Genomic DNA, 13,164 nt, shown 5'->3' on the forward strand with positions numbered 1-13,164 from the left:
GACTATCTTAGGTACCTTTTCACTGATCTGCTCAGGACATTGACTTTTTACTGAAATGTAACCAAATATTTATTCTATGATTTAAGTAAATCAACCAGTTTAATGAAGCAGTTAAACCCCAGTGTTCTGATGATGTCCATTAACTACTTAAACCTTATTTTCATGGTTTATATACCCATAAATGCTCAAATGATTCAGAGAAATGAGAGTAAGGAAGGGGAAAGAAGAAAAATTGAAATTTCCCGAGAATCACGAAGCAATTTAACAACTTCTTCTCATCCACTTGCTCCCTTTCCTGCCTCTCGAGGGCACTGACTCTTTGGTGAAATCATTCCCCAGCATCACTTGGTGCCCTCCAGTACCAAATGATCATTCTTCATTGCATGTCTTAACACAGAATGCGGCAGATTATCTGACTACAGTGGCAAATCATAATCCAACCTCATCTTGTTGTTACCAGATTTAACAGACATAAACTTTCAATAGTGATCACTAATTGCAATCAGAAGTGGGAATCTTTGGTTGATTTCCTCTGCCGAAGCTAGGAGCACTGAAGCCAATTGTAAGAACATAAGAAATAGGAGCAGGAGTAGATCATACTCCCCAAACCCCAAGTCTGCTCCACCACTCATTACAATCATAGCTGACCTTCTGCCTCAACACCACTTTCCCGCTCGTTCCCCATATCTCGATTCCCTGAGATCAAAAATATGTCCATTCCAGCCTTGAACATATTCAATGATGGAGCATCCACAACCCCCTGGGGTAGAGAATTCCAAAGATTCACAACCCTCCGAGTGAAGGAAATTCTCATCTCAGTCTTAAATAATCAACCCCTTATCCTGAGGCTGTGCCCCTGTGTTCGAGATTCCCCTGCCAGGGGAAACAACCACTCAGCATCTACCCTGTCAAGTACCTTCAGAATCTTGTATGTTTCAATGAGATCACCTTTCAATCTTCTAAATGCCAGAGAGCATAGACCCAACTTACTCAGCCTCTTATCAGACAACCCTCGCATCCCAGGAACCAATCTAGTAAATCGTCGTTGTACTGCCTCCAAAGCAAGTATATCCTGCTTTAGATATGGAGACAAAAACGACGCACAGTATTCCAGCGTAAGGCCTCCACAGCTAAACTGAGTACAGATTGGGAAATTAACTGGTGACTATTGTGGAGTTTTAAGTTCTAATAAGCAGGTGCTTATGTTGCTAGAAAGTCATCATGAGAGGATTTTAGTATAAAATGGTGCACATGTTAAAATAATACTTTTTAAAGTAGTGTGACTGAGTATAATAGTTTTTTTGCAATTCTACATTTTAAGTTACAACAATTCCCATGAATTTGAAAACCCTCAAATACAATACACCAATGCACAATTAACAGTTTTGAAACATACACTACTTTTCCCAGTATTCAAAGTTTTTTTGGTCAGAATAGTTACTTTATCAGCCACACTCTTTTTTGTTCTATCCTTTTTAGTTATTTTCTTCCGTTCTTTAGGTTCATCCCAGTTTATGCCATTCCGTAATTGAGCATCAAAGCACCCTTGAGTATACAGAAACAAAATGAAGTGTCTTGAAAGCCAAGGATACAAAGGTGGAAAACTGCTAACAAGGGGTCAGCAGGTTGCTCTGTCACACTAACTGCAATAGCAATATAGAAACAGAATCTGACAATTAAATTGTTAGTGCAACGTGAAAGCCTTGATTTCAGAGCTGCCAGTTTATAGTGCATTTGGCCATTCTTTTTTCCACTATTTTCCCCTTCTCAGCCTTTGAATTGAATCGTTCAGTTCTGTGACTGACATAAGCATGTGAGGTTTGATGCATCAAGGAGGTTACACTGTTAATCATTTACATCTGAGCATCAATAGGTGCTGTCATGGTAGGTCAGGAGGCAAGCCAGAGTTTTCCACTGCACCAACTGGAAAGAACTGTTACTTTATAATGGCTTTGATGGAAATGATTACCAATAAGGACTTTTATCAGAATTTATCCAGTGTTGGTGTGCATACATCTTCATGCACCAGGAATATTTCAGCCTAGCCAGTCTCCTAAAGCAAGCTACCACAATGCAATTAGCTCACAATGCCACACAGTTACAATAGAAGGGTGTAACGGTGGCATAACCTCCTTATGCACTGAGAGATTAGTCTTTGTTTTCTCATGAGTAGTCGTGCCAGAATCTATCTTTAAAAAACTACCACATCACTACAACGAAAAATGACAGATAGAAACACAGGTTCAACAAGTTGAACAAATTTCAATTTCATGAGGGATTGTTATTCATGAGTATCTGCAGTATTAACTCATAAAGCTTCTGTGCTCTATGCTCTCCTGAAGCTGCTAATTTGAATTGAGATAGAGTTCATGGGCCATCATCTATTACCCAAGTGGGTGTACTTTAGTTATTGCCTAAACAATGAGTATTAAGTGGCCTTACAGTCACGGTTTGGGAACAAGCAACTTTCCAGAAGTTGTCACTGGATAGCAATATCAGGATGCTTTCCCCACCTTCCAACTATTACAGAAACACAAAGGCCATTCGTACTTCTTCCAATAGGCATGTCCAGATCTCTTAAGCAGATTAAAAGTTGTTATAAAGTTGCTAACCCAATTCATACAAAAAGTCTTGGTGACATCACAATGTGGTTTGGCAGTGAAATCTTAGTTTTACTGCCACTCGTATGATATCTACGCACAGACACAAAATAAATACAAATAGCAACCAAGTCACCGTGTGTCACAAACAGGTTACTGCCTGACATACAATCTGCATAACATTCCAGAAAGCTCTTGCTACTGCTGTAAGGCATCCTCAACAGGTGAGTAATCTGTTTGCACTGCTCTGACCAAGGCTCTCTGGAGCTGGGCACAAGATCATCCAGGGATGAAGGACACCCTGATTCATTCTCCCTCCCAATCAGGAAGCACCTACCCTCCATGGTTCGGGCAAAAATCGAAACTTGTGCCACGGTGGAAATCATGACTGTGTCCCACACCTCCACTCACTTTGCCGATAGATTAATCTATTAGCCAGTTGAAGAAGGGACGTATCTACTAAGACAATCACGATTCTGTGTCCAACGATCTATGCAAATGGATCGGCAAAACGTTATCAAGTAATGGTGTTATTTAAATAACGGTGTTATTTCTGCAATTCATGATCTGCCCTGTAAACTGACCCAAGCAGAGGTTCAGAAGCCGCGATGTGCTGCTATGTGAGTACGTCCAAAGTGATGCAGCTCCAAGTGGCATCACACACACACTCACGGCATGTTTGCCATTAAAGGAGCGGGTTGTTGTGGAAACCGGATGCCTTGTACTCATTATTTCAGTACAGAAGTTCCATCTTCCTTTTCTTCCGAAGGAAAGACGCGCTCTAGCAAAGACAAACCTTCCTCCAGTCAATCCGGCTTGCTCTGCCTTCTCACCAAAAATATCAGGGTGAAAGGGAGCAGCAATGTAACACTCTCCGTCAAATTTTACACCGATTTTAAACTAAATCCAACACTGATAATCGATTTTTAAAAATCCTGTTTCCTCCATACAATTTAAAACACAAACCAAGGACTTAGGTGGAAGACCGTTGATTAACATCCTCCAAATGACTGGAACTACATAGCCGGTGGTTGCATAAAAGAAAACGGAATGCGCGGTTTCGCTGTGTGTGTGAGAGAGAATGTGAATGACCCTTACCTTCCAGATGATCAGCGGCTCCCCATGTTCAAGGCCACCTTTCAGTGTGAATCCCCAGGGAGCGCCTCCCTGGAGAAACACTTCCACAGTCACAGAGTTGCTTCTCCCTTTCTGTTTCTCGACTCTTGCTCTGTACACGCTCGGGTGCATCCTTCCCCCTTCTTTCTACACTCAGACAAAAACGCTCCGAAATGCAATACTTTTTTTTTTACAATGAAACCTGCCCAAAAGCAAAAACAAAATGCTGCTGTCCGCACGGCCGATCTGTTTCTCTGCAGGAGCAGCGTTTGGATTGGTACACTTCAGTCAACACCATCCCTTCAAGCAGTTTAACATTACCTCAATGGCAGACTCCAAGATGCTCACAGACATTTCCACAATTTTTTTCTCTCCCTCTTTCTGGGAAAAAATGCACTGACAACTCCTTTAAAATGCCAGGAGAGTTTCCAAGATATGTGACAAACTTGGAAAACCAGCAGCTGCAGCGGCTGGTCTGCAGAAACTTTTCACTCTTGATTGATTATCTTCTCTCCATTCGATTCACATTTACCATTACAATGGGGCATCTGGTGAAGAGAGAGAGAGGAAAGCGCTTTCCTGTCACTGCTCCCGACTCCTGACGCTCTCCGGCTTTTCTGTCAAAAGGGGGGCGGGGGGGGGGGGGTATTCCAGTCACCTGCGCCTTTTTTCTTCCGCACAACTTGCTTCCTTCCTTAACAAATATCACTGGTTATAACACGAACCAGGGAGTTGGGTAGGGGTGCAGCCTGCTGGAAGTTAGATTTGTAGAGCAGCAGGAGTTGGCACTGGGAGTACATGCTGGAGTCAGTGTCCCCGTCCAGGTGATGGGGGCAGCGCCTGTGCTCCCACTGAGCTGGAATTGCTAACAGCGCCCTCCCGCTTTGCTCTTCTCTCTCTCTCTCTCTCTCTCTCTCTGACTGACCGGCCGGCTCGCTGCAGCAGCTCCCCAGCTTCTTTCCCACCGTGTTCCCGGCGCTCGCTGATCCACACTGACCAGGAAGTTTAGAGGCACACCTCCGCATGCGCTCTGCTGCCTGCACCCAACCCGCTGGGCTTGTGCGCACGGCCTCAGGGGGGCGCTGGCACTCAAAACCATTTTCTCCAGGAGGACAAACAAGACTGAAGGTGCTAAATGAGCCTTCTGTGTCTCAGGAGGAAGGACTGACAGACAAACCTTCATCGATTAACAGTAGCAGTTTTACACAGTTCACCAAGGGGAGTTTATTGTGTCGCTTGAAGTATCTGCAGAATGTTAATACAACACCCTTTAATATTCTCTTTCAGTGTGGAATTGCACGTTACGTCTTACAGAGTGAGAGAAGTTAGGGTGTAGCCCCGCTTCCCAGTAATATTCCCTGCATCAGTCTCACAGCAAGACCAGGCAGAAGAGATATATGGAGAGATGTTGGGCAGCCAAAGGACGAGGGCTGAGCAAGCCATTCTGAATCGCAATTCTCAGCAAGGAGCTTCGCTTGCAGGTACTGCATCGCCCTCTACTGCAACTGGACCCTTGAGGGAAGTCATGGGGTAGAGTAGAGTTTGCGCTTTGGGCACAATCGGGAAACGATTTTGCATCCAAAACGTGCTTAAAATTGCCACGGTTAGGTGACACTTCAAATTTCCGCTAAAATTCGTTTTAATCGCAAATATAAAATTTTCAATCAACCAGCGCAATCCGGCAGCATGTAATTGTTTATTTTCATTAAGGGGTATTCCTTGAAGTATTTAAGGGTAGTTACCTGGTGCAGTTTTATTAATATGAAGATGGGTTTATCATTAAAAAATAAGCATTTTAATGAAGATACCCAATCTTCCCCTCTGAGTAAACTGATCTAAAATCACTAAGAATTATGTTAAAACTTATACTGAATCATTTAATATTTTAATTAGTGTGCACCAGTCATTTTCTCAGTACATTACATAGATTTTGGTACGAAACGGTGCCTAAAAAGGAGCTCAATTTGAAGAGCATTCCCGAGCCAAAGCAGTCGGCGGAATCTCGCAATTTGACCGGGGGCGGGACCTGATTCCAGCAAAAAATTGTGGAAAATACATACGTAAGCAGGTTTGGGCGTCACTCACGTTAAAATTCTCCAATTTTTAGTTCTGGTCCATATGATTCCGCCTGGATTGCACTGATATTACTAGTGGAAACAAGTGGGAAATCTATGCCCACGTGCTTTATGCTTTAGCCCATTATTGGACAGAAAAGTCGTGGACTGCATGCACGGAAAGTGGAAAGCATTTGGCTGCAAATGTTTCTAATGCAAGGAGAGCAGAGATAACACGTTGGCGGCGGGGGTGCTCCACAAACTGCCAGCTCAGAACAAAAGAACAGAATACATTATGAAAAGATAAACAGGATAAGTGAAAATAGGAAGCTTATATTAATGGGGCATTTCAATCAAGCAAATATAAATTGAAAATGCCCAAGAGATCTCGTGTCAGAATTGGTAAATATAATACATTTGCTTTATGACCCAGTGTGTCAGTGAAGTCACAGGAGGAAACTTAGCTTGACTTGATAATGACAACTGACTCTGACAGCGTGCAGTAAATGGAAATCTCTGAGTGATCAACATAATTTTAAGTTCAACATGATTTACAATTCAACGCTGCCAACACCCAGGCATATCATCCTAAAAAGACCAGCTATAAAGACTTGCAGTAAGGTATATGAACAATTTGGTTGGGAGCAATTAGGGGCGGCGCAGTGGTTAGCGGCGCAGCCTCACAGCTCCAGCGACCCGGCTTCAATTCTGGGTACTGCCTGTGTGGAGTTTGCAAGTTCTCCCTGTGTTAGTGTGGGTTTCCTCTGGGTGCTCCGGTTTCCTCCCACATGCCAAAGACTTGCTGGTTGATAGGTTAATCGGCCATTATAAATTGCCCCTAGTATAGGTAGGTGGTAGGGAATAATAAGGACAGGTGGGGATGTGGTAGGAATATGGAATTAGTGTAGCATTAGTATAAATGGGTGGTTGATGGTCGGCGCAGACTTGGTGGGCCGAAGGGCCTGTTTCAGTGCTGTATCTCTAAACTAAACTAAACTAAACTAATTATTTGCACACATCTCAGGAAGCACAAGTGAAACACCTTCAAAAGGGAACTGAAGAAAATGTAGGACAAATACAATAGTAAGTGTAGATTCAATATGTGACTCAAAAAGACAAGCAGAATTGAACTAAGAAGGAAAATTACCTTCACAAAAACTGTAGAAAATCAGTTTCCAAAAGCTTGCAGAATTAAGGAGCGGGAGCCATTAGAAAGAATAAAGAAAACTTCACGTATGTTAAAAGGTGATCGAAGCTGTGAAGAATAAACTGGAAATAAATATAGCTACAGATACTACACATACCAGCAAAACATTCTTCCTGTACCAAGACGTCAGTATCAATAGCCATTTTGGTCTTTGAATTAAACTAATTGATATTTACAATACAATTTATATGCTGCACCTAAATAGTCAAACATAATACTGCAAGGTTTTAAAATTTTGAAAATAGTATCTCTGTGGAATATGTGGGGAGGGCTGCTCTGTGCCGGGCAATGGCGTCAGGTGCCAGCACCATTTTTAAAGGACTTCAAGCCCTGACAGATTATTTCAAATTTTAAAGGAAACATCACCTTTCATTTCAATAAAAACAGTTAATTAAACATCAAAGCCCCTCCTCCACCCCCCAATGGTCTAACAAAATATTTATTTCCCCCTCCACCCCCCCCCCCCCCACCCCCCACCCACCCGGAAAACGATTTTTGCCAGTCCTGACCTTTCACCCCCAAACTTTGTAATCTTTGCCCTTCCCACCATTCCCTCAGTCAATTGAAACAGTTTTAACTGCTCCCTCCCACCATCCTGAGAACTTCACTCCTCCCCCCTCCCCACCAGTGTCACGCCTCTGATGTCCATATAGAGATCTGAAGGCGCAGGAATGCCAGCCGGGGGCCGGTATATTGGTGTGGGAAGGCCGTCGGGACCAGCTAAGTTTATTTGAATTTATTTGTATTGATTTCAATATGGAGATGAAGGCAGGAGGGCTGCACTGGAGGTAAGGCCTTCTTGGCGTCAGGGGTCATAGCGGGCCTCTCCTGGAAGAATTTTCTGGGCCCCCCCACCATAACCCCCGACACTGGAGGGCTCATAAAATTCAGCCCATAGAATCAGTTTCAGTGAAGCAAAGAAACTGCAAAAGGCAGCAAACATTGTTGGGAGTTGTTTATAGGCCACCAAACTGTAGTGGTAATGTTGGGCACAGTATAAATCAGGAAATTAGAGCTGCATGTAGCATGGGCAATACAGTAATAATGGGCAACTTCAATTTACATATAAACTGTGTAAAGCTAATTAGCACTAATGTGTTTTACGACCGAGGCGGGAGTAATGCACTGTCGATTCAGTCCCACTACTCCACAGGTCTCAGCATATTATTAATGTTTCCCACCTACCAGAAAATTAGTCAAATTAATCACTTTATTAATCCCCAGAATAAAATGCACCAAACCAGGTATCTTTAAACAATAACAAATTAACTAGTTATTAATAAACTAATATCAAACAATATTGAGATAAATCTATGTCTAAAAACACTTTATAACTTCTTATTTCTCCTAACCCTCATGCACACACACACACCTTCAAAAACCAACAGTTAACCAGTTTTAAAAATTATGTTTTAAATTAGAGCTGTTTCTTAGGAATAATAAAACAACTGGGTTGTAAGTCTTGGTGGGTTACATTCCTGGTTCAGTGAGATGTCCCAGAGATGAATAGTCAGATACCACTCAAAGTCTCCAGGTGAGTTTGATGAACAGTCTGTAATGGATAGGCATTGACGGCACTTTGGCTGCAGCAAGCATCACACAGATCTTTCAACAAGGAGTATAGCAACAGGTCTGTTTGGATTTTGAATTAGCAGTCTAACAGCAGAAACTTTACTGAATTTCCAGAACTCCCAGAAACACAAAAGGCAACAGAAAGTCACTTCTAAGGCAGAGACTTCTTAGAGCCGAGAATAAAAAGGAATTTGCAACCTCCAATAATACAAAGATTCCTTTCCAGGGTGCTTTTCCTCTTTAGGTGAAACACAGCCTATAGGCCAATGTAGATTTTCTCCTGAGAGAGGCAAATCCTTCCTTCCAGGAGAGTACGCTTCGCTGGTCTGCCAGATCAAATCGGTTCTAGCCAGTTCTTACACACAGTCAACCTAATACAATATGGCATGTGACTTCATCTCTCTTGCTGTTGCTTAGGAACAGCCTTGATAGGTAAATTGGCCATTATAAATTGCCCCTAGTATAGGTAGGTGGTAGGGAAATATAGGGACAGGTGGGGATGTGGTAGGAATATGGAATTAGTGTTGGATTAGTATAAATGGGTGGTTGATGGTCGGCACAGACTTGGTGGGCCGAAGGGCCTGTTTCAGTGCTGTATCTCTAAAACTAAAAAACTAAACTCACACACACTATTCCCAGAGAGAAAAAAACTGCCCTCAGTCTTAAAGGCAGACAGACGCACCCCCCCCCCCCCCCTTAGTTTTTAAACAGAGAAAAAAACACTTCCATAACAAGTGAAGGATGAATTCCTGGAGTTTGTTCGAGATGGGTTTCTGGAGCAGTATGTTGAAGAACCAACTAGGGATGGGGCTATTTTAGATTTAGTATTATGCAATGAGAAAGGGTAATTAATATCCTTGCTGTAAAGGAGCCATTAGGAAATAGTGACCACAATATGATATAATTCTACATTAAGTTTGAAAGAGATATAGTTCATTCTGAAACTACGATCTTAAATCTGAACAAAGGAAACTATGAAGGTATGAGGGGCAAATTGGCTATGGTGGATTGGGAAAATACATTAAAGAATTTGATGGTAGACAGGTATTTAAAGAAGTATTACATGCTTTACAACAAATATACATTCCTCTAAGACACAAACATCCAATAGGAAAGGTGAATCAACCATGGCTAACAAACTAAGTTAAAGATTGCATTAGGTCAAAGGAAGTGACTTATAAGGTCGCCAGAAAAAGTGGTAAGCCCGAGGGTTGGGAGCAATTTATAGTCCAACAAAGAGGACCAATAAACTGATAAAGAAAGGAAAAAGAGATTATGAATGCAAGCTAGCTAGAAACATACAGGCAGACTGTAAAAGCTTCTTTAGTTATATGAAAAGGAAATAATTAGCAAGGACAAATGTGGGTCCATTGCAGGCGGAGACAGGAGAGTTTGTGGCGGAGAATGAGGAAATGGCAGAGAGACTAAACAATTACTTTGTGTCTGTCTTCAAAGAGAAAGACACAGAAAATCTCCAAGAAATACTAGGGAATCAAGGGACTTGTAAAAATGAGGAACTGAAAGTAATTAGTATCAATTAAGAGGTAGTACTCGAAAAATTGATTGGATTGGAAGTTGATAAAACCCCTGGACCAGAAGAGCTACAAGAGGTGGCTATAGAGATAGTGGATGCACTGGTAATTATCTTTCAAAATTCTATAGATTCTGGAAGGGTTCCTGCAGACTGGAAAGTAGAAAATGTAACCCCACTATTTAAGAAGGGAGCAGGAGAGAAAACAGAGAACTACAGAACTGTTAGTTTGGCAACAGTAGTCTGGAAAATGTTAGAATCTGTTGTAAAGGATGAGATAACTGGACACTTGGAAAATAATATGATTGGGCAGTCAACATGGATTTGTGAAAGGGAAGTCATGTTTGACAGATCTATTGGAGTTTTTTGAGCATGTTACTTGTAGCATAGATAAAGGAGAACCAGTGGATATGGTGTATTTGGATTTTCAGAAGGCTTTTGATAAGATCCCACACAGGAGGTTCGTAAACAAAATTAGAGCACATTGGATTGAGGTTAATATACTGCAATGAATTGAAAATTGGTTAACAAACAGAAAGTAGAGAGTAGGAATAAATGGGTCTTTCTCAGGATGGCAGGCTGTTACCAGTGGGATACTGCAAGGATCAGTGCTTGGGCCACAGCTGTTCACAATCTATATAAATGATTTGGAAAAAGGGGACTAATTGTAATTTTCCAAATTTGCTAATGACACAAAACTTGGAGGGAATGTAAGTTGTGCGGAGGCTGCAAGGAGGCTTCAAGGGGATTTGGACAGGCTAAGTGAATGGGCAAGAACATGGCAGATGAAATATAATGTAAATAAGTGTGAAGTGATCTACTTTGGTAGAAAAACAGAAAGGCAGTGTTTTCTTAAAGGGTGAGAGGTTGAGAAGTGTTGATGTCCAAAGAGACCTGGGTATCCTCGTTCATGAGTCACTATAAAAGCTAGGATGCAGGTGCAGCAAGCAATTAAGAAGGCAACTGGTATGTTGGCTTTCATTACAAGGGGATTTGAGTACAAGAGTAATAGAAACATAGAAAATAGAAGCAGGAGTAGGCCATTTGGCCCTTCGAGCCTGCTCTGCCATTCATTATGATCATGGCTGATCATCCAACTCAGTAACCTGTTCCCGCTTTCCGCCCATATCCTTTGATCCCTTTCGCCCCAAGAGCTATATCTAACTCCTTCTTGAAAACATACAATGTTTTGGCCTCAACTGCTTTCTGTGGTAGCGAATTCCACAGGCTCACCACTCTCTGGGTGAAGTAATTTCTCCTCATCTCAGTCCTGAAAGGTTTACCCCATATCCTTAAGACTATGACCCCTGGTTCTGGACTCCTGGAGTAAAGAAGTATTGCTAAGTGTAGGCCAATAAAGGTAAACTTCTAATCATAGACAATCATAGTGGATGCAGGTCCACTTAAGGGAATGTCCAGTGACACTGAACACGAGAGAATGTCCAGTACAGACTTGAAATTTGTAAGATGCCTTCAAACTGCAGAATGGAGAAGTGGGAGGGGAAGGAGAAGAAGGGTCGGGGGAATGGGAAGAGGATTTTGTTGAGGTGAGTGGAAATGGCACATTGGAGAGGGAGGAAAGATGGGATGGAAAAGGAGAAATGGGTAAAGAGGGAGACAAGAGGAGGAAAGGTAGGAGGGAGCAAGAGGGGAAGGAGTAAGGGAGAAATGAGGGAGAGAAGGGTGAAATGGAAAGGGAGCCATGTTAGCATGTATAGAGTGCAGAGCAGGAATGATTCTATTATAGGGAGAGGGTGAGATAGGAGGTGTGATTTCTAGTTTTGTTTTTGTCAAATTCCCCTAGTCAAGCTGTTCCAGTACAACAACAATACTGGTATCTATCCAACAAAGTGGAAAAGTGCCCAGATATGTCCTATCCACAAAAAGCAGGACAAATCCAATGCGGCCAATTACCACCCTCTCAATCATCAGCAAAGTGATGGACAGTGTTGTTGACAGTGCCATCAAGCGGCACTTAAACAACAATAACCTGCTCATTAATGAATAGTTTGGGTTCCGCCAGGGCCACTCAGCTCCTGACCTCATTACAGCCTTGGTCCAAACATGGACAAAAGAGCTGAACTGAAGAGGTGAGATGAGAGCGACTGCCCTTGATATAAAGGCAGCATTTGACTGAGTGTGGCATCAAGGAGGCCTGGCCAAATTGAAGTCAATGGGAATCAGGGGGAAAACTCTCCACTGGTTGTAGTGATACCTAGCACAAAGGAAGATCATTGTGGTTATTGGAGACCAATCATCTCAGCCTCAGGACATCACTGTAGGGGTTCCTCAGGATGGTGTCCTCGGCCCAACCATCTTCAGCTGCTTCATCAATTACCTTCTGTCCATCATAAGGTCAGAAGTGGAGTTGTTCGCTGATGATTGCGCAATATTCAGCACCATTCGCAACTCCTCAGATACTGAAGCAGTCTGTGTCCAAATGCAGCAAAACCTGGACAACATTCAGGCTTGAGCTGATAAGTGGCAAGTAACATTCATGCTACACAAGTGTCAGGCAATGACCATCTCCAACAAGAGAGAATCTAACCATCTCCCCTTGGCCTTCAATGGCATTACCATCGCTGAATCCCCCACTATCAACATGCTGGGGGTTACCATTGACCAAAAACTGAACTGGAGCAGGCACATAAATACTGTGGCTATAAGAGCAGGTCAGAGGCTGTGAATTCTGCAATGAGTAACTCACCTCCTGACTCCCCAAAATCTGTCCACCATCTACAAAGCACAAGTCAGGAGTGTGATGGAATACTCTCCACTTGCCTGGATGGGTGCAGCTCCAAAAATACTCAAGAAGCTCCACACTATCCAGGACAAAGCAGCCTGCTTGATCGTCACCCCATCCACCCCCTTAAACATTCACTCCCTCCACCACCCCCCGATGCACAGTGACAGCAGTGTGTACCATTTGCAAGATGCACCACAGCAACTCACCACTCCTCCTTCAACAGCACCTTCCAAACCCACAATCGCTTCTGCCTAGATGGACAAGGACAGCAGATGCATGGGAACACCACCATCTGCAAGTTCCCCTCCAAGCCACACACCATCCTGATTTGGAAATAC

The 13,164-nt window shown here is 42.7% G+C and overlaps 1 protein-coding gene across 1 annotated transcript in view; it reads right to left on the reverse strand.

Moving 5' to 3' along the window:
* The window catches only part of shroom3 (shroom family member 3), a 480,123-nt gene extending 475,764 nt beyond the window's left edge, over positions 1-4,359 (reverse strand). Inside the window, exon 1 of the mRNA XM_068038322.1 lies at positions 3,699-4,359. Coding sequence (XP_067894423.1) covers positions 3,699-3,848 — 150 coding nt within the window. The 5' untranslated portion in view covers positions 3,849-4,359. The remainder of the gene's footprint in view (positions 1-3,698) is intronic.
* Between the last annotated feature and the right edge of the window lie 8,805 nt (positions 4,360-13,164).

Source organism: Heterodontus francisci, chromosome 1 (genome assembly GCF_036365525.1).
Source record: "Heterodontus francisci isolate sHetFra1 chromosome 1, sHetFra1.hap1, whole genome shotgun sequence".
Taxonomy (NCBI): Eukaryota; Metazoa; Chordata; class Chondrichthyes; order Heterodontiformes; family Heterodontidae; genus Heterodontus; species Heterodontus francisci.